Here is a 22,411-nt window from a genome sequence, read left to right as displayed (position 1 = left end):
GACTCAGAAGACCCAACGGGTTGGAGGGAGATATATATTGGGGATTAATATCAGACCAAAGACAGACCCCGAGTAGTAAGCAACACAATGGAGGCTATGATCCGGGAATCCCAATCTCCTTTCACCAATCTTCCAACAGATTTGGAAATGGGAGACCCATTAAGACCCAGACACAGACTGTATAAAGTGAGACCAACATTTCAACTCACGTTGTGAACCTGTGTGAGATCGACAGGCACAGACACTCACATAGATGGGTTTCACACTAACCTTGAGTGTCTACTCATCTCCTGTCATTACCCCATCAATTCCCTATGTTCATTATGCTTTCACTAGCCCCTACTGGGTGCACCACACAACCCACTCCTATAACCATGTCTTTTTCATCAGCATTCAAGACAAACACACAATAAAATCTTGTTCATTCCCTGTTATTTCTCCTCCTTATCAAATTCACTAGTATGGTGACGGTATTATTTTCTACTTTATGTTACTGCTTGTGAACGACATTTCAGCCCCATCATAGAATCATAACTGAACTGATCTTGGAGTTACAATATTTTCATTTTTCTACAGAAAGATGCAATTAAACTTACAAACAATACATTTACAACTGAGCTTTCGAACATGTCCATAGATGGGAGGTGGAATGATTGGCATAATTCCTCACAAACTGAAACAGAAAAAAAAAAAGAAAAAAATCTACACAAATGGTACCATCAAGGAGACGAAACAAGTTCTACCACAGCGTTCCAAATCTGCTTTCAAATGCTGGATCTAGCCTCTCTTCCCTTCCCTCCATTGAAAAAAGAGGAAAGATAAAAAAGAAAGGAAGAAAGGAAGTGGGGGCGTAATTTAGAATTGCATAGGTTCTTTTTTTTTTTTCCTGCCTCATGGATACACTTTTATTATTTACCTACCAAAGAGAAAACCAATGTTCACTAAAAGCTGTTTAACCTATATTCCCAAGAGTGAAGGTGTTTAATTTACTATCTACTTTTAAAGGCTTCAAATAAAATACACCTAGGAGAATAAACAAAGAATTCAGATTATAAAACTCTCCAGATAATTAATTGTCATAACAATATTGGGACTGAAGTTAAAAAAAGCATTTTCCATAGTTTACTTGGAAGTACAGAAAAACAGTACCAAATCTACATATTAAGTTATAATAGGCACTTGTAAGCAAACAGTATCAAACTGTATAGCTTTTTTTTTTTAATTTTAAGTAGGCTCCACAACCAACATGGGGCTTGAACTCATGACCCTAAGACTCTTGAGTCACATGCTCTACCAACTAGCCAGCCAGACATCCCTCAAACTGTATAGCTTTTAAAAATTAACCTAAAATTCTTAAGAACTGTATGAAAATTGATATTATTTTTCAAGTCTCCCAAAAGCTCCACAAAATCAGTGATGTACCATTCTGTTTTATCTCTTACTTGCTGTCTGATCACATTTCCTTTAAATGTAATGGAAACATCAGCAGTAAGAAAGGCTCCCAGGTCGGTGGCTCCATCTCCAATCGTAACTATTTCCTTCGAATGAAATTTTTCCTTCACAAGTTTAAGAACTTTTCCTTTCCCACCAGATTTGGCTGTTGGCTGCCTCATCAAAACCTGCTTATTCACCATCAAAGTAGAAGTTCAGCCTACTGGCAAATATGTTGGTCTATGGGATACTGAACTTTGAAGCAACATGCTCTACGATCCTTGTAAAGCCACCAGATAAGAGGAAAACCTGAACATTTCGCTCTTGCAGGTGACCTACTAGCTCCCTTATGCCCTGAGTCAGGTGTTGGGGTGTGGGGGGGCTCTATACTATAAGCCTTCACACCTGCTGCCGGGAGCGCCAGGTAAGAGCTAAGAGTTCTGTGAGGGCCCCCATGAAAGGCACTGCCCCACCCACAGCTCACCGTTGTCATTCTACAGAATTTGGCTAGCTCACCAATTCCATCTTCTCTGAGGATTGTGCTAGCCACATCAAGCCACACTTCATCAGCTGGACAGAAAGGTTTCCTCTTTCCTCACTCTGAAAGGGAGACCATCCCTGGAAGAATTTTCCTTGTTTCTCCAGGGCTGGATTCCCAGAAGATGACACTCTTCTCTTCCTGCTTCTTTCCTGACTAAAAATGCAGTGTCAAGTTCTGACTACAAACTTCTTCATGAGAGATTTTGTGGGTTAGGCAAGAGCAGGAGCCCGTGCTGCTGCTCCTTCCTGGGCCCCTTCCCTCCTCCCCCCACCCCACCACCTCTCACCTTCCACCTCCCACCTCCTAGGCTTCTGCAGCTGTAACCCCCAGATTGCAGGGGGACCATGGCTGGCTCCGAGGTTCAGTCCCAGAATCCCAAGAGAGGTGACCTGTGCAGACCTGCAGAGCTTTTACTGAACAATCATATGAAATCTGTTGATAAGTGCAGTGGCTTCTGGTAGGTTTTCCATGTGCATTCTTAGACTCCAATGGCACAGATTCTTATCACTGGGCTGAATTACCCTGATTTGCAAACCCATCTCAGAATCCCTGAAGACCCAAGAATACAGCATCTGCGTAGGACTCAAAACATCAGTGGGACTCACTAACCTTGTTCTCTGAAAAACGAATTAATCCTGCCTCTTGCAGTTAGACCTAGATGGTTTCACCCCAGAAAAAGAAATCCTAAGGGTAGGGAAGATTTTACATGGCGAGAGGATGCTAATGGAGAGGGTCCAGGATGAATCGTTAAATAATTAGGAAGAACAGAAGGCTGATGAGGAAGCTAAGAAATGAACACCCTTCTGCAATAAAAGGGCCAGGGAGTGGGCCCAGATTTGCAGCTAAAGAAAAACAAATCTATTTCTTTCTAGACCTTATTTCTTTTTCTCCATAAAATCACAGTGATGGGCTAAATTACAGTTGCTACCCTAGGACAAGTCATCAGTGTTACAGATTCTCAGGTTGAGGAATGTCCAGCTAAACAAATCATAGGGTAAGGAGACAGAAGCCCTTTTAGATGAATTAGGGATGACCTGAAAAAGAAACGGGTTTCAAATCAGTCTCCTAAGCCAGGTCTAGCAAAAATGACATGGATTTCAACTCCTGCGACCACAAATACTAAGTGTTCCCAACAGGTAATGAGAGCCAGAAAAGCTTCCTGCTGACTTCTTGGAAAAGGTTATGAATTCAAACCCTATGTGATTTTTGCCTCACTTTAAAAAAATTTCTAAATAATCTCACATATGTTACCTCTCAACAGCATCATATATCCATCTATACCCACCTAGAAGTGATATTAGAGTGATGGCTGTAACAGACTGACCCCAAAATACAGTGACTTTAAGGGAAAAAACATGTTTTTTTAATATTACAGAACTGGCAAAGGAGTTCTATTCCACATGATCATTCAACACAGTGGGGAAGCAGAAGGCTCAGAAAAAAACATACCTAAAGTCTTAAAAACCAGTTCAGGGAGTAGTACATTTCACTTCCATACATATTCTATTGCCTCACTTAACTGCAAAGTAGACTGGCACATGTAATCTAACCAGGCGGCCATCTCCCCAGCTTCAAGAGGGAATAATTTTCGTAGGTAGATAGTTGATTCAGGTTCAGGTTCAGGTTCAGATTTAGTTTTGAGAGGTTCTATTATTTTCTCAACTTTAAAAAAACAAGGCTTAGGATCATGAAAGATATAAAGCTTCCCTAAAGTTGTACACCTCGTACACGAACAATTTAAAGACTCCAGCCTAGATCGTCCAAGTTTGGGAGGGCTTCGAAAGCCATATAACACCATGGAAGATTTTAGAGGAAGAAGACATATGATGCAATGTTCTTTTAAGAAGATAATTTGTCAGTATTGTGAAGGGTAAATTGTAGAAAGAAGATCCAAAGACACGCAACTAAAGAAACAATGCAAGCCAAACTCAACAATGGCCGAATCTAAAACGGTGGTGATTAAAAGATGAAAGATTATTAGAGCAGCGGTTCAGAGTTTAGGGCCTGTGGAAACGCCTCCATATTGTCAAACTCATCAGTCACTTCACTGCCATTTTACTGAAGCCTCTCCAGGTTCTCCTCCCACTACTCTGGCCCCTCCTTCTTGGTCTCCTTTGCTGCTCCTCCACTGATATCAATTCCTAAACATTAGCTGACTCCAGGGTTCCATTCTGAACCCTCTTTTCTGTTCACCTTCCTCTCCCCATTCCCTGCCCAATCCCCAAGGCTCTCATATCTAGGTCCTCAGCTTTAAATTGCATCTTATCTGTTATCTCTTACAGGATAAATCTACATAACACACCACCCAAAACACAGTGCCTTTCAACAGTCAATGTTCATTGAGCTCAACACTCTGCAAACTGGCCTGGTGGTCCTGCCATCTTTGACTGCACTTAAGTATTGTCTGGGTGTCCCCTGGCTATAGACTGATCTCGGAAGGCCTCCACTGGGATGACCAGGCCCATCAAGTCTAATACACTTGTCTTTCATCTCCAACTGACTAGTCTAGGGATGTTCCCATGATCATAAAAGAGGGCAAGAGTAAAGCCAAGCCAATCACACAAGTGTCTTCAAAGCCTCGGCTTCCATCATGTTAAACATCCCAACGGCCATTAATGAGAGGGCATGGTAAAGGACATTGATATGGGAGAGATGAAGAAGTAGAGTCATTCTGAAGTCCTCTACAGATCTATATGCAAAGCCACCCCAGTTTATTTCTCTGAGTCCTGATCTCTTCTGAGCTCTAGACATGTATGTCAAATGGCCTAATGGACAGTGCTCTTGCATATCTCTAGGCATTTCAGATAGCATATTTGAAATTGAACTTTTCTTGAGTGCCATGGTTCAGTTGGTTAAGTGTATGCCTTCAGCTCAGGTCATGATCCCCTGCTCAGTGGGGAGCCTGCTTCTTCCTCTGCCTCTGCTGCTCCCCCTGCTTGTGTTCGCCCTTTCTCTCCTTCAAGTAAATAAATAAAATCTTTTTAAAAAATAAAATAAAACAGCAATGAACTTTCTTTTCCAACTGATTCTCAGTAACACCTCCATCTTCTTCCATGTATCTCTTTCTCCTATAAAGACACTAGCTTTTGGACACTAGCCCCTACCCCAATCCAGAACAACCTCATTTTAACTTGATTACATTTGCAGAGACCGTATTTCCAAGTAAGATCATATTCACAAATACTAGGGGTTAGGACTTGAATATCTTTTTTGGAGGACACCATTCAATCCATAACTGCCAGGTTGTTCTCAACAGAACATATTGAGTGATAAAAACATGGACTTTAGAGTCTGGACTACCTTGATTGGAATACCAGTTCTGTTCTTATTGGCTGTGTGATCCTAGGCAAGTCACATAAATTCTCTGAACTTCAGTTTTCATATTTGTAAAACAAGGATAGGTATAACATCTATATTATAGAGATAATGTGAGGATTAAATGAGTTAATGAGTAGAGTGCCCAGAACATAGTAACACATGTGTGTTTATTAGATAAAATAAGTTCTTTACTCATTCATCCTCAGGTCTCAGCTTAAATGTACATTCTCAGACAGCCATTTCTTGATTTCCCCTCTCTTCAAACATAATTCATAATTTTTTATTCACATGTGTGGGTTCCCAGTTCCATGAGGGCAGACTGTGTCTATTTTGTTTACCACTGTATGCCTAGCACCAACAAAACGTTTTGCATACAATGAATGTTAAATAAATGTTCTTGAATGAATAATTATGGAGGGTTCAAGCTGGCAACATAATTACTGTGAGTTTGGGGTGCTCGATTCTCTCTCTCCAACTCCCTCCTCTCCCTTCTCTAAGAAGCTTAGGAAAAGAATCAGTTTCAAATTCATAACATCCAGATTAGGTTTGGTCTCTTTCTCTCTGTAGCTTCACAGAAGAATGGAGATGTCTTAACCAGTGGTTTTCTATAAAATCTATCTCCTAAGAGAGAGAAGACAAAGAAAAGCAACATGGAGCCAAAGTGGCGGGAGAGCAAAAGGATAAGTGCATCCGTAATGATCACAGTGTATGCAATCACCAGGTGGCAATTCAATTAAAAAACACCAATCTCAACCAGTTATGAATTCGTACGCATTAGTAGGAATGTGTTCTGTTTATAATAACCATGGGATAGAGGGGACTGGGCAGAGGAACACAAGCATAGCTTGTGCCAGAGAAACTGCCCGCTCTTCCTCAATGTTGGTACAAGTAGAAGTCTGGTTCCACCAACAGGTAGGAAGATGAGACCCAGGTTTTGCCATTTTTATCTACAGAAACAAACAAACAAACAAACAAAAAAATCCAGATACCTCACCCTCCAGGTAACAAAGGGAGTCTGAAAACTCACCCAGATCTCATTATTTGATCTCCAGATTGAGGCGCGTCCTTTGCATCCTGGATCCTAAGATATCTTTAACCACATCTGTTGCCAATACAAATTGAAAGACTAGTAGTTCTGATATTGTGTGGTAGGTATTTTAGATATATTTACTCATTTAATCTTCCTACAGCCCTATTATGTGGGTAGCATTACCCAAGAAGAATAGGCGAGAGAGCCAGGATATAATTATGACCTGATTATTACAGGGTTCATAATCACTTCGCCAGAAGGGCCCGACTTGCAATTTGACACCCTTGAGGTTATTAGTAAAACCTAGTCCAGCAGTTTCTTAACTCGTGGTCCGCTGAACCCTGCATCGAAATCAATGGTAGTCTTTGTTAAAAATTCAGATTCCCTGGCTCTAAGACGGAAGGAATCAAGGAGAGGGGTGGGAGTCAGAAAAAGCACCTCCAAGTGATTCTGTTGCAGGACATTATGGACGCAGATGATTCTTATGCACGAGGACCACACACACTGGCCTCGGGTTCTATCGAAAGTTGACAACATACCACCGCGGCTGACTAGAGCCCAGCTTGCCATACTTTAACCAAATCCACTCCCACAGCCGCCTCAGTCGCAGCCGCAGTCGCAGTCGGAAACTGAGCACGCGCAGTACTTAGCTCTCAGAAGCTGGGCGGGGCTCCCTGAGGCCTCGCCCCCTCGTTACACGCCTGCGCCGGGAGCACGGCTCTCCCTAAGTAACCTAATGCCGGAGTCTTCCTGCAGCGGTCCAGAGCCCCGCCCCCGAGCTGGGACCAATCAAATCCCAGGTTGCTGAAGTTCGGGGCCAATGCACAGGGCCGTCTTTTATTCCTCTCTGCAGTTTGAAACTGTCAGGTCGCTGCCAAGGGAGCCGCTTTACTGCTGTTGTTTCGGCTACGACGCGGCGAGGAGAAGGGGAAGCAGGCGTCTGGGTTTGTGGAGAGCCGCGACGGTGGGTAGCGGCGCCCCTGACGGAGGGAGTGGAGTGGGGTTGAAAGTGCCTTGGCTCCGGTTTCCGCTCCCGGGACTCAGTACGGAGCCGGTGGCGTCTTCCCCGAGACGTAGGCTATATGCTCTTCTGCGGGTCGCAAGGTGCAGACGTTTTCCCTCCGAGGGTCCGGGAACAGAGGTCAGGAGTGAGGGGTACTTGAAGTATAACGGTTCCTATCGCCATAGGTTCCGGTCATTTAAAACGTAAGGGGGAAAGTAACCATGGCTAACGTTTTTTTAAGAGTGTGATTCAAACCACGGTGGGAAAGAAGGTGATCGAAGAGCACTCCCAGCCCTTCCAGAACTTCACACCTGGTGTCCTCTGCTTCTAGTCCCTTACGGGGCGGGGGCAGGGTTGGCGCATCCCCTCTCCTTTCTTGCAGCTAAGATGGGTGAAGAGCGCAGGGACGTCACCCTGCTGCCAGCTTGCACTTTAATTCACTCTTCCTGTCTCTTGGGGTTACATTTGAATTCCCGGACCCCTCTTTCCTTAGCAGCCAGGTATTTACCAAGACGTACTTTGATTTCTCTGGCAATCGAGAAGTACCCAGAACTTCTTATCTCGTGGTTTCTGGTATCTTGGGTTAGAAAATATTGGAAATTTAGTGAACTGATTCACATCTTCCACCCATTAAAGCAAGCTTCATTTTTCTCCTTTCTGAACCTAGAAACAGTAAGAAAATGCTGTGATTGTAGAGTTTCAAAGAAACTGTCGTACCTTGCTGGCATCAAAGCAGGGCGGATGGAAGGCTTAATGTCCTATTTTCCAAAAATACAGTAGTTGTTTTGTGGCTGCAGTGCCTATTCAGAGACTCTTTTTGAATTCTGACCCAACCTTTCAAACTTATTTTGACCCAACCTTATTTCTTTATTGAATAATCAGCACCAGCCCACCTCCACTCCTGCTGTCTATAGGGCATGCGAATACATCCTGAAAGAAGTGAATGAATATAGAAATTAACCAGGTTACCAGGGTGGTGGATTTGACGTCCATGAAGCAGCCCTTCCTTGCTGGGCATGTGTGTGCTTATTTTATCCTCCCTAATTGGCTTAACTAAAGACAGCCATGCTGCCAGTTAGTTTACTTACCAGGCGTGTACACAGTAATACTTAATGAATAAAGCTAAGTTTCCATGAACGAATCCCAACCTATGTTTCCTTTCTAATATTGTACTTTTCCCTGTATCTGACTTTTCTACTTGAATTTTCTTATTTCATTTATTTTTCAGGCCGCTGTGATTGAGACCTGTTTCACCTTCCACTGAAATTGTTCAGGTAAATGTATGCAACTTCCTTACTGCGGTATTCAGGAGACCCCAATTTTCATCTTTCTTTGGCATCTGACTAAGCATTCCCTTCCCCAAGTTTTTATGATGCTTTTCTTTCTGATAATTCTACCACTCTGACTTCCTTTTCTGTCTTTGCTGGCTCTTCTCTTAGAAGAGCTAAATTAGAAACACTAAATGTTAGTGTTTCTAGTTTTTAATCCCCTTCCACTACTGTAGTAGGCCTTTAACTTTGTTAGGGTTATAGACCCCTCTGAACACATATTAGAAGCTAAGGATCCTCAGGATACCTGGGTGGCTCGGTCAGTTAAGCGGCTGCCTTTGGCTCAGGTCATGGTCCCAGGGTCCTGGGATCAAGTGCCACATCAGGCTCCTTGCTCAGTGGGAATCCTGCTTCTCTCTCTATTTGCTGCTTCCTCTGCTTGTGCTTTCTATTTCTCTCTCTCTCTGACAAATAAATATTTTTTTAAAAAAAAGCTAAGTATCCTCTTACTAGAAAAATACACATATGCATTTATTCTTTTTTTTTTTTTTTTAAAGATTTTATTTATTTGACAGAGAGAGATCACAAGTAGACGGAGAGGCAGGCAGAGAGAGAGAGAGAGGGAAGCAGGCTTCCTGCTGAGCAGAGAGCCCAATGTGGGACTCGATCCCAGGACCCCGAGATCATGACCTGAGCCGAAGGCAGCGGCTTAACCCACTGAGCCACCCAGGCGCCCCACATATGCATTTATTCTAAAAATATTGCATATAGGGACGCCTGGGTGGCTCAGTTGGTTAAGCGGCTGCCTTCGGCTCAGGTCATGATCCCAGCATCCTGGGATCAAGTCCCGCATCGGGCTCCTTGCTGGGCAGGGAACCTGCTTCTCCCTCTGCCTCTGCCTGCCTCTCTGTCTGCCTGTGCTTGCTCGCTCTCTCTCCCTCTGTCCCTGACAAATAAATAAATAAAATCTTAAAAAAAAAAATATTGCATATAATTTGGGTGTATGGACCTCAGAATGAGAACTCTTTCTGACACTCCTTTTCATATGTAATCTTATCCTCTCCCATGTTCAGTTTTTCCCCTTTATGCTGATGATTCCTCAAACTTTATCTCTAGCCTATACCTCCAGGGAAGAGCTCCCTCACTGCTTAACTCCAGAAAGCACCATTCACATTGTAGCCCTTGTGAATGGCAGTCTTTGGTGTATAGTGTAATGGTTGTGGCCATATCCTGCATATCTAAAGCTTCACTTCCTGTCTCAGATGCCTCATACCCAACTCCTCTGATACTGAACCCATTGTCCTCCCTCTGCCCAACCTGCTTACCTTCCTACATTTCTTGCCTTGGAGAGTGGCACTATTATCTGTCTGATTACCAAGCCAGAAATCTGGAAGTTGCCAACATTACAATACAAGCCTAATCATGTCATCACTTGTTTAAAACATTGCAGTAACCTCTCTAAGGTAAAAAACACATTTTTCTGACCTGGCATGATCATGATCTTCCATGTTCTGGCTGCCCCTTTCCTTGCCTGTTCAATCCTTTGCCAAGCCTTGCTCTGCACTCTTCGCTTCAGCCTTACAAACCACTTATATTCCTGGCATACACACCCATGCCTCTGTCTGCTTCTGCTGCTCGAATGCCTAGCACATCCTCACAGCTTTTATCTGTTAGATCTCAATACCTGGTTCATCTTTTCCGTGAAAACCTACTCTGGTTCCATTCCACTTCTTCACCCTCATGATCCCACCCCATGAAAAATAGCTACTCTTTCCTCCCTACTTTGTACCCCTGTTGTTTTAGGGTGTACTAGCTTTTTGGGGGGGGGGGTTAGTCATTTATATATATTTTTTAAAGATTTTATTTATTTATTTGACAGAGAGAGAGATCACAAGTAGGCAGAGAGACAGACAGAGAGAGATGAGGAGAAGCAGGCTCCTTGCTGAGCAGAGAGCCCAATGCGGGACTCGATCCCAGGCCCCTGGGATCATGACCTGAGCTGAAGGAAGAGGCTTAACCCACTGAGCCATCCAGGCGCTCCTAGTCATTTATATTTTATGTATGTCTGGCTGTCTCTACAGATTATAATCCATGAGGACAGGACTTTTCATCTTACATTCCTCACCATTGTCTTCCGTATAGCTGTGTTCAGATAGTTTGAATAGTCACTACTTGTCCTTTATGGTTTTTTTTTTAAAGATTTATTTATTTATTTTAGAGAGAGAGAGAACCCAAACAAGCAGGGGGAGAAGGGGGGAAAAGAGGGAGAGAGAATTCCAAGGAGACTCCATGCTGAGCGCAGAGCCCAACATGGGTCTCAGTCCCAGGACCCCAAGATCATGACCTGACCCCAAATCAAGATTCAGACACTTGACCAACTGAGCCTCCCAGCTGTCTCACTACTTGTCCTTTAAATAATTTGTTTACTAAAAGTGCAAACAATAATTTGTTTACTAGAAATTTTATTTTTTTGGTTAAGGCTTTTAACAATTTTTCTGTGGCATGTAGGAATCTATTGTTCTGTACAGTCTTGCTTTTCTTAAAATATCCTCAAATGTTAAGTTTCTCAAGCAAAGCATTTGCACATATTCCCAAATGTTAAGTTTCTCAAGCAAAGCATTTGCACAAAAGCATTTGCACAAAACATTTGCACGATTATCTTACAGGAAAACATACAGCACACAGATTGCCAGACATTGCTCAAGAACGCTAATCATGGGACGCTGGGTGGCTCAGTTGGTTAAGCATCTGCCTTCAGCTCAGGTCATGATCCCAAGGTCCCAGGATCGAGCCCTGCATCCAGCTCCCTGCTCTGCAGGGAGTCACAAAGCTCTTGCTTCTCCTTCTGCTCCCCCCGCCCCCGCCCCACCTCATGTGCTCTCTCTTGTTCACTCTCCCTCTCAAATACATAATAAAATCTTTAAAAAAAAAGTACAATGATCGTGGTCTGTTCTCAACAGACCCCACTGTGGATGTGTCTGACAAGCTCCCATTTCTCTTTAACGTTTCATAGATTTGTGTCATCTTCTTGACTATATTAAAAACTCACTGCTGTTGGGAATTGAGTCTTTTACTTTTTTTTTTTAGTTAGTTATTTGTGGGTGCTCAATATGTTGAGTGATTTTAACATTTCACGGGATTATTATTTACAGAATAGGATGTGTGTATATGTAGAGAACATGTTATTTTAGTTTAAATATCAAGTGATTTTCTATTATGTTGTAGTGTTTGTGTAGAATGTCATCAGATGAGGAGAAAGGCTCACTTCCTGTTATACAGAATGACTCTGAGCGGGGCAGTTCTGTCTCTTCAGATCTTCAGGTAGGAAGACATGTCTAAATTTGTCGTGACTTATCTATTTTAAACAAGGGACAATATGAGGGAAAACTAGGAATACATTTTTCCCTTATTCATGCCATTTACATTTATAATTATGTTTTATATATAGTGTATATCAAATTATAATAATATCAGATGTCAAGAATTCACAGACTTTGGGACACACATACCTTACATTGTTTGAACCTTTCAGAAAATAGTCATGAACTCTTCACTTTTCATGCAAAAGATTCAAACAGCACAATGAGAGAAGCTGGAAATCTCAAGAAACTTTTTTCTGAAGGTTTTCTCATTATAGGTCTCTCTTCTGAATGCTGCTTTCACTTTAATGCAAATTAGTATAATATCAAACCACCCAGAGTTCTGGGGACCTAGATTCCCTCGTGTTCTATTCGAGGTTCTAATCCCTGTTGCTACAACGTTCAGCACATTCTGCTGCGCGGGACCTGGATGGTGACAGATAAATGGTGTGGTTTTTTAATGAACTCTTTTACATTTATTTCTAAATGTTTATTATTGGAAATGTGGATTCAGATTTCTAGAGTAGATTTTTAAGTGTGAGAGCCTGATACATAGCTTGAATTTTATAGTTATATCAGCTGCAAGGGGAAAACTGGATGTTACGTTTATGCTTCAATAAAGTAAGTTGTTTTTGACACTTAATATGAGAAAAGTTTTAAGAAGATATTTTATGAAACATATGTGTTCTTTTAATTGAAATTACAGATTTAGAAATTGGGAAGCTACTGAAAAAATAGCTGTGACTTTTTATTAGGGTAAAAGTAGTCTGGAATTGTTATGTACATGTTTCATCCTTGCCTTCCATTCGGATGTACTTCTACCTAGTGCTGTCTTTTAAGGTAACAGTGCTTTCCTGAAGTTTTTATCTCTAACTTTTCCAGACTTCCTTTAGAACAGAACTGATTAACTCATTTATACTTTTGATATTGCGATTTATAATAAATATATTTTGGTCTTCATCCCTATTTTTTGCACACAGTGTCAAAAACCTTTGAAATTTCTTAAATAATGAGAGTGATAAATGTGTTACACTACAAGGTGACTTTTGGACCCCACCTGAGGATAGAGGCTGGTTGCTGAGGAGCCCACCACATGTTTAGAGAGTTGGAACTTTTAGACCTACCCACCCTGAGCTCCAGGAAGGCTTGGGCTTGCTACTGGTGTCTGAGATTGGGGGAGGTGAAGTAAATAAATAAGATCTTTAAAAAAAAAAAAAATAGCCCATTTGCCCCATATCTACATAAATGAAACAAAAATAGTTGTTTAAATACCTTTAAATATGTACATAGAACTGATATATCAGGCAGGAAGTTGTAATAAAATAACTCTGATTGAGCAAAGCTGAATTGGCTAAATCTAGTGATAATTGCCCCCAATTAAAAAGTTAATTGACCTCATACATTTCAACCAGGTTCAAAAGGGAAGAAGGGATGCAAAAGTAAAACTACAGTAATAATTTTATTTATTTATTTATTTTTAAGATTTTATTTATTTATTTGACAGACAGAGATCACAAGTAGACAGAGAGGCAGGCAGAGAGAGAAGAGGAAGCAGGCTCTCCACTGAGCAGAGATCCCAATGCAGGGCTTGATCCAGGACCCTGAGATCATGACCCGAGCCGAAGGCAGAGGCTCCAACCCACTGAGCCACCCAGGCGTTCCTACAGCAGTAATTTTAAATACCATACTCCATTTTCCCTGAAATCTTTGTCTTTGAGTTAATATAATGGTCTAAATTTTGCCAAAAGAAACTAAGAAAAGTATGTCTTCAGTTCTCCAAAAATTTAAATACTTCCTCGGTTTTCAACTCAAATTATATGTAATCACAAACCTATAATAAAGTACAAAGTTAGCAAAACATTAAAAAAATATTAACCTCAAGTACCCTTTATTGTTTCTAGGTATTGATATACTTTAATAAAAATAATACATTTACTAATAAAATAAAAAGCTAATTGACCTCAAAATACAAATACAGGATAGTCACTATATTAGTTTGCTTGGGCTGTCACAACAAAACACCATAGACTGGGTGGCTAAAACAACAGAAATTTATTTTCTTGTAGTTCTGAATGCTGGATGTACCAAAGCTAGGTCTGGCAGGGTCCGTTTCTGGTGGGCTCTCTTCTTCGCCCACAGAGAGCTGCCTTCTCATTGAGTCCTCAACATGGCCTTTCTTAAGTGCACATGCATGGGCTGAGAGAGAACTCTGTGTCTTCTCTTCTTAGAAGGACACTAATCCTAACATATCAGCCCCACTCTTGGGACCTTATGTAACCTTAATTACTTTAGCTTCCCCATCTCCAAATATAGGTGCTCTGGGGAGTCAGGTTTCAATATATGAATTTGGGGAGGACACAGACGTTCGGTCTATAACAGCCACATTTTTATATGTTCTCAGCCAAAATCAAAAGTTTATTTTGGCTCTTTGGGAAGTATAATAGTGTGTTATTTTGGCCACTTTAACAGGAACCAAATAAGATTTGCTTAAGTGAATTGCTTAAAAGCCTGAGCTGATACATAGACTCATGTAAGTCAGAGCTGATAGAGAGTCCTGAGGTCACCCCAGGACTCAGTCTCTTTCTTGTGTTGCTCTGCCATACCCTAGGGTGTTGAAAAGGTTTGTATCATTGGGTGCCTAGCTCACCACCACCTCTAACCCACGAGAAGGAAGCAAGAAGCTTCCTTTCTAAGGACATGACCTGAAGTTGTACACATCATTTCTACCTGGACCTCATAGACCAGGTCTCTTGATACCTGCTGAAGGGGAGGTTGAGAAATGTTGCTGGGTGGCCTTTCCCCGGTCAGACCCTGAGGTTTTAGTAACTTAAAGGAATAAAAGGAAAACAGCTGCTGCTGGACTGTTATACTTCTCTGTGGCAGGGCGTTACTGAACTTGAAATTTTATGTGTTTTGTTAGGACTGACTCAGGTTTATAGAAACCAGTAGATTATCTTGTGTATGGCTTCAGTTTATCAAACTGTTTGGGTATTTCCTTTTATTGTAATAACTGGGAAACTGATGTGATTTAAGATTTCAGAATCTTAAATTTAAGAATTTAAGATTTAGGAATATTTCAAATTTAAGAATATTTAAATCTATTTAAAGAATTATAGTTATTTTTGTCAACATGAAAATTAAATGTATCTGTAATAGTCTAAATCACTTTTTCTCTAATAAGAGCCTCCTGCCTCAGTGGCAGTGATAAGAGCCTCTAATAAGAGCCTCCTGCCTCAGTGATAAGTGATAAGAATATTTAAATCTATGGGATGCTGGGGTAGCTCAGTGGGTTAAGTGTCTGCCTTTGGTTCGGGTCATGGTCCCTTAGTCCTGGGATCAAGTTCCGTCTTGGGCCCCTTGCTCAATGGGGAGCCTGCTTCTCCCTCTGCCTGCTGCTCCCACTGCTTAATGTAAGCATGCTCTCTCTCTGACAAATAAATAAATTTAATTTAAAAAAAGAATATTTAAATCTATTTTAAGAATTATAGTTATTTTTGTCAAGATAAAAATTAAATGTATCTCTGATGGTCTAAATTGCTTTTTCTCTATTAAGAGCCCCCTGCCTTGGTGATAGGATCATGTGAAATACTGACTTTTATTTTCTGTCATGAAATGTAAATTTAAAATTAAGACATGTGTTTATTATTATGAAGGGGACATCTCTAACAAAGGAGTTGACAATGGGAATATGAAGGGGGGATTCTTTTTGAAGATTTATTTATTTTGGGGGGTAGCAGGAGAGGGAGAGAGAATCTCAAGCAAGCCCTCTGCTGAGTGGGGGGGCCCCATGCAGAGTTTGATACCACACCCCAAATTCTGATGATTGAATTTTCTTTCTAATGATTCTCCCTTTGGAGTATCTGTTTCTCTTCTGCCCTTAGCCGTGACATGTAAAGAGCTGTGTTTGCTATGACTTAACATTTACTTTTTATAAGTAATCTATGTTAAATATGCAAATCAAGACTGAAACTGAAACCAGGTCACTTCTTTACATTTAATTACCCTAAAGACTTGAAATTTTCAAACATCTGCCAGCATAAACCGTCTTTACAAAACATTTTTACTTCAAATTCCAGTAGGAAAAGGCTAAAGCAGAAATATGATTGTATAGATTTATGTTATAAATGCAAATTTGTGACATTCACTTCTCACAGACTCAGGAAAAACAATGAAGCTGCTTTTATGAATGCACATTTGATGTTAATGGATAATAGAAGACCAGCATAGTTTGATGAGCTTAAGTGACCTTTTTGCTTCTATATGTTATTTGGGATATGTGATATCAAGAAAATTCTAGTTCTTTTTTTTTAGATTTTTTTTATTAACATATACACATGTATATGTATATATATATATATGTATATGTATATATACACACATGTATTTATATATTCATATATTTATTAATATAGTTTTTGCTTCAGGGGTACAGGTCTGTGAATCATCAGTCTTACATAATTCACAGCACTCACCATAGCACATACCCTCCCCAGTGACCATGACCCAGCCATTCCATCCTTCCTACCCCCATCCCCTCCAGCAACCCTCAGTTTGATTCCTGAGATTAAGAGTCTCTTACAGTTTGTCTCCCTCCCCAGTCCCATCTTGTTTCAAGAAAATTCTAATTTTTTTTTTTAAGATTTTATTTATTTATTTGACAGAGAGAGATCACAAGTAGATGGAGAGGCAGGCAGAGAGAGGGGGGGGGGAGCAGGATCTCCGCCAAGCAGAGAACCCGATGCGAGACTCGATCCCAGGACCCTGAGATCATGACCCGAGCCGAAGGCAGCGGCTTAACCCACTGAGCCACCCAGGCGCCCGAAAATTCTAATTTTTAACATAAGTAGTTGAACACGGTAGCTTTTTTGTTTTGTTTTGGGTTTTTTTTAGTATAGTTGACACACAGTGTTATGTTAGTTTCAGGTGTATAACATAGTGATTCAGTTTCTATATGCATTATGAAAAATTGGTAGCTTTTTAAAAGCATATCTCATCTTCAAATAAACTGATCCAAAGTATAAAAAAGGATTGATAGAAAATTTTTGATTCAGTGTTCAATCACCAACAAAATCTGTCGCTTCTTCAAACTTTATATAATAAATTTAAAAATCACAGAAGAACACCCAGAAGACTCAAACTTGGATAAGTGCTGAAACTCTTTGTATTATGATAAGCATGTAACATGGTCTGAAGTCATTTACTACTGCACTGCTAGCTCAATACTCGTTTAAGGAGGGACAGGAGCCATTAGACGTGCTTGAGTTTGAGTGGTTCGAAATTGTTGTGGCCACATGTGTTACAGTTGTGCATTCCTCTGTACAAGTTACGTGAACATAGATATACAGATGTGAATTCAAAACAAAAAATAAACTTGTGCAGAGCTACAGTCATTCTAATCCGTGACACGTTCACAAGACCTTGACATGTACATCAATGGGAGAAGCAGCTTTATTCCAACCAACACAAAAATTTAAGAATTTATACTTTTTTGGGCCTGTTAACATTTAGCATTTATGGTATATCTGTTAGCGCATGCTCCTTTTATTACTGTTTCTAAAAGAGCTAAATAGCTTAAAAATGAAATTTGAAGAAAATATTGTGGATCCCTTGAAACACCTCCTTGGAAGCTAGTTTGAAATGCATTGATATCGCCTACTGATGCAGTATTCAAGGTAGTTCCAACTACAGAACTCTGAGTGCAGTTACATTTGTTCCTTTGGGAAACACCAAGACACTTAATTTGTTAACTGTGATACAGCCATGGCTCGAAACTTGAGTGTGGTGGGCAGTTAAATACTCTTACTCATAGAAAACCAAAGGGAAAAAGTAAAGATTGCTAATTTTTGAATACCTATATCATATCATAATGATTTTATTAAATATAATACTAGACAGGGGCACCTGGGTGGCTCAGTGGGTTAATAAGCCTCTGCCTTCAGCTCAGGTCATGATCTCGGGGTCCTGGGATTGAGCCCCACATAGGGCTTTCTGCTCCGCAGGAGCCTGCTTCCCCCTCCCTCTCTGCATGCTTCCCTGCCTACTTGTGATCTCTCTCTCTCTCTCTGTGTCAAATAAATAAAATATTATATATATATATTATATATATATATATATATATATAATACTAGACAGAATTCACTTAATTCACTTCAGCAGGTATTGACTAGGACCTTTCAAAGAGGTAGCTTTGACCATTGGTTATCTTCAAACTGAAGGTGAATCCAAATAATAAAACAGTTATGACTAATAAGATGATAGTTCTCTATCTGAGCTAAACAACTTCTTATGGAGAAAAATTAATACAAAATAATCCTTTAGAATAATAACATTTAACATTCTTGAAAACCTTCCCCCCAGTTTTATAATACAAAGATATTCTCTGGGTCTGTGCATAAGACTCTTAGAAATGACTCCTTTTAGTAGAAATATTTGTTACATTATGACCAATCCCTTGTGAATAGAAACTAAGTTCCACTATATTTTTTACTTCACAGGTATCCTTTTTTGATTTGGCTAAAGAAATAGCTAAGTATCTATGTTAGGAAATTCTAATTTTTTTTAAACCTAAGGAATATTCGCATAAGGTCTACACTTTGTCTCCTCTGTTTTTTATCGCTCCTTTTTCATGTGCCATGAAGGTGTCAGCTGCTAGAACGGCAGGTTTGCATTCATATTTTTTAATCTTCAGTATTTGTTCTCTTCCAATATTTCCCTTATTCTCTTTCCATGCTGTGAAAAGAGACTCAGGGTTGTTGCTGAGTGGCTGTTTTTGGATCGTGGCTGTCGGAAAGCCACAATCCAACTCCTTTTCATCCCTAGACTGTCCTATTGTGGAGTCTTTGGGAGCAACATCTTCAAACTAGGTTTCCGAAAAGCAGACAAGTGGCTAACCGTGTCTCTGCCCACCTGCAAGGAGCTGCCTTGGAGGGAGGGCTCTTCTGCCTTGGAGCTGCTGATTGGCTTCAGGCACCTACTTTAGGTTACCTTTATGTCACCGTTGCTAAATTGACGTACTGAAGGAATCTGTGTACTAAGGTCCTATCACTGGAAGCAATCTGGGTAGGTTTACTTGTTGGATTTTTCCTGTTTTTAAGAAAGTACACATTCCTTATGACATGGGAATACTATTTTGAGAAGTGAAGTAGAGAACATTTTTAATTGGGCCTTATTGTTCCTTGCCTGAATATCTATTGTGACTGTTGTAATACATTCTTTGTTCTTGGCTTCTCATAGGAAGAGTATGAAGAACTGCTTCGTTACGCTATCGTGACTCCAAACATTGAATCAGGTGCTCTACAGCCATGTCATTCTAAGGGAGAAGTGGTACCAGATATGCGGGTTCCTACTATAATTGATGATATTCTTCATAATCAAGGTTATGTATATTTTTAAAGATATCTCTTAATTTAAGATGTTATGAGCTCATTAATGCTGTTGACCTAGGATTGCAAAAATGCTTCTCCAGTGATTCTTCTCAGTCCTGTGTATCACTATCATCTGGGGGGATCTTTTTCCATTTTAATGTTACTCTTGGCTCTTATATGACAGCTGGATTTTTATATGAACTTTGTTGGACTATTACTTTTATGAAAAACAATAGTGTTAAAGTAACATGGTAGCCATTATATGTTGCTCAGTGGAATATACTGCATCTCTACTTACTCCAGTCGGTTATATACCAGGATTATTTTGGAAACTAAATGCCCAAGGCCCCAAATTAAAGATAGGTAACCCTCAGAACCTTTTAAGTTTATGAACCATTGCTAGGACTTTGTCGGCAGACTGTTTAGATTATCACCACAAAGATGAACCCGTTTTGGACTATGTCAGGAACAGAATTGAAAGCTAATACATACCAAGAAGTATATTGATAGATGAATGGAAGGTGGAAAAAGGAGGATAAACCTCCTTTCACCTATCCATTCTGTATTCAGTAAAGTACAAGATCCGAAACAGCTCACCCTAAGTAAATATTCCTTAAAAGGGCACAGAAAGCCCTCCTAAGATGGGCCTGGCAATGGGCAGGTACCAAAAATAGTCATAACTCCAAGGATCTCTCCTTGAAGGTACAGGACACAGCCTACTCAGAGTCAGCGGGCTTGTGGGTTTATGGGAAATTTTACAGCCCTGGTATTTGGTTCCTCTCCCTCTGTAGACATGGAATTTCCATTGCTCTTCAGTCTTCAGCCTACTGCACTGGATCATCAAATAAGACCAGAACCTACCACTAAACATTCTAACACTGAACATTTTCTGCCCAAAATTTTAACTGATTTTAAGAGATCGGACCCTGGGATTTATTCATTCTTCATTAGTGATCTTGACCATGTTTTGATTACACTGGGTACCTCAGCCTGTAGTTCCTGCTGAGCAAACCCGAAGTGCTGCCTACTATCATAAAATGTTTTATAATCAATCCATGTGTTTGCCTTCTGTGTCTCTACCTTTTTGGTGATCAGCAAAATCTTGTTTCCCAGTGACACAATATGGGATTCCTTTCCTTTCCCCAGCTCCAACCTTTCAAGGTCATCACTTGGGATCTAAGACCCCTGTTCTTTTCTAGCATGCAAGATAGTATTTATTCATTAATACTCTGCCTTTTTCACAAAGAGTTTGAGATCTAAGCGTACAACATGCAGTGAATTTAGATATCCCAATTCACAAGTAGACTTGGTTAGAATTTATAAATTTATCATCCCATTTTCTCCTCTTGGTATTGCTGTTGCTTGGTATAAGGCTATGTGGAGGTTGGTAAAGTATACATAAGCCTCAAACACAGCCATCCTTGTGAAGTTTTCCTGTTTTCTTTTCACCATATATTGAGTGAGGGTTCCTAAGGTGGAAGTGAGGCAGTCCCTGTTCTGGGGGAACCGCTGTCATTTTTGTTTGATTACAACTAGTGAAGAGCGGCAGGCACCTGGAAATACCTGTGTTATAATATAGCACAGCTTTTTCCAATTTCTAATGTCATTCTTCCACTTAGTCTCTTAGTATGAATTGAATGCTATATAGGCTGAATTCTCTTTCATCTATATTTGGTGGGTAAAGTTGAGCTTCCTGATAATACAATAAGATGTTTTCTAGACTCAGATTTTTTTTCTTTCTTCTTATTCTTTGACTTAGTGTTCCTCTTTCCCCAGCATGTTGTATTTTGCTTGTTCTAAAATCTTAGATACTGTTACCTTCTTAAATTAGGGATGTGCATTTGGGCATTTAATATGAGAGTTGTTTGGTTTAATAAAAAAAATATTTTTTTATTTTATTTTCAGCAGGAAATAGCCCTGCAGTAAGAGAAACAAGGATGGAAGTTGGAAAAGGATGTGATTTAAATATTTCAAGTCATTCAAAGACAGATGGTATGACTTTTCCTTAGCTTCTTTTTATTAGTATATGATATTGTGTGGTTTGGTGAAAAACATTTGTGTAGTAAGAGGAATATTTCAGCATATTACTTATTGGCAGGATTTTTAAATGTTGCTGTTGCTAATTTATTAACTAGTAACTGTTTAAAATAATTTCATAAAATTCCAAAATACTACAATTAAGACAGGTTAATCTATTACAGTGTGTGGCATCCTTTCTTAAAACTGCTAGGTTAGAAGGCAAATCCTTTAGAAGAATTATTGGGATGTCAGAGAGTTTGGCCCATTTAAATGTTTTCATGAACCAGTGTGTTATTTCCCAACATTCAGGCATTTGTATATGATTTTTGTCCTATCTTCATACCACTTGTTCTATCTTTTTGTGTTTTTTCTTCAGATATATTCATTTTTCGCTTAAATTCATTAAAAGGAAAATTTGTATGTGCCATTGCTGATTATAGCCTAAAACTCGCATATGCCCTTTTTATAAAAGAAAACAGTGGTAAAAATAAATGAAACTAAAACACAATTATTAAGTTTTGATTGAATACCGCTGGTGAATGTGTTGTGTTCAGCCCGAAGTCTGCTTTTTCTTTGTTGAAAGGAGAGAGGAGCAAATGTTACAGAGGTTATAAAAGGATACTAGCACCAGACTGAAACTTTTCCTTTGACACAGAATGTTTTAAAATAATTAAAATAGAACATTTTCCTTGCCCTGTGACTCAATGTTATATAATGTATGGGCCATTTAAGCCATCGCATAAGAAATATCTTTATCCTTTAGTTTCCTCACTTGTAAATAAAAGGCTTGGGCAGTGTAATCGCTGGGGGACATTTCAAGCTCTTCATTTATGTGATTCTATTTTTAAAAAGTGAATATATGTTTAAAAATAAAAAATAAAGGGGCGCCTGGGTGGCTTATTGGGTTAAGTCTCTGCTTTTGGCTCAGGTCATGATCTCAGGATCCTGGGATCAAGCCCCGCATCGAGCTCTCTGCTCAGCAGGGAGCCTGCTTCCCCCTCTCTCTCTGCCTGCCTCTTTCCCTACTTGTTCTCTCTCTCTCTCTCTCTCTCTGTCAAATAAATAAATAAATAAATAA

At 40.0% G+C, this 22,411-nt stretch overlaps 1 protein-coding gene and 1 pseudogene across 13 annotated transcripts in view; one reads left to right on the top strand and one right to left on the bottom strand.

Annotated features, from left to right (window-relative positions):
• Nucleotides 1-1,316: 1,316 nt before the first annotated feature.
• LOC125101182 (phosphoserine phosphatase-like) lies at nucleotides 1,317-2,215 on the bottom strand (annotated as a pseudogene).
• Nucleotides 2,216-7,125: 4,910 nt separating this feature from the next.
• POC5 (POC5 centriolar protein) overlaps nucleotides 7,126-22,411 on the top strand; it is a 38,810-nt gene continuing 23,524 nt past the window's right edge. The window contains exons 1-6 of one of the 13 annotated variants that reach the window (XM_047730251.1): nucleotides 7,301-7,424; nucleotides 8,206-8,414; nucleotides 8,552-8,597; nucleotides 11,817-11,912; nucleotides 19,184-19,325; nucleotides 21,220-21,306. In XM_047730251.1, the coding sequence (XP_047586207.1) occupies nucleotides 11,829-11,912; nucleotides 19,184-19,325; nucleotides 21,220-21,306 (313 nt within the window). In that variant the 5' untranslated portion in view covers nucleotides 7,301-7,424; nucleotides 8,206-8,414; nucleotides 8,552-8,597; nucleotides 11,817-11,828. The other 12 variants (XM_047730246.1, XM_047730247.1, XM_047730244.1 and 9 more) reach the window with 12 other exon arrangements.

The sequence above is a fragment of the Lutra lutra genome, chromosome 5 (assembly GCF_902655055.1).
Source record: "Lutra lutra chromosome 5, mLutLut1.2, whole genome shotgun sequence".
Taxonomy (NCBI): Eukaryota; Metazoa; Chordata; class Mammalia; order Carnivora; family Mustelidae; genus Lutra; species Lutra lutra.
Note: the sequence above shows the minus strand (reverse complement) of the source record. Positions and strands in the feature narration are given on the sequence as shown.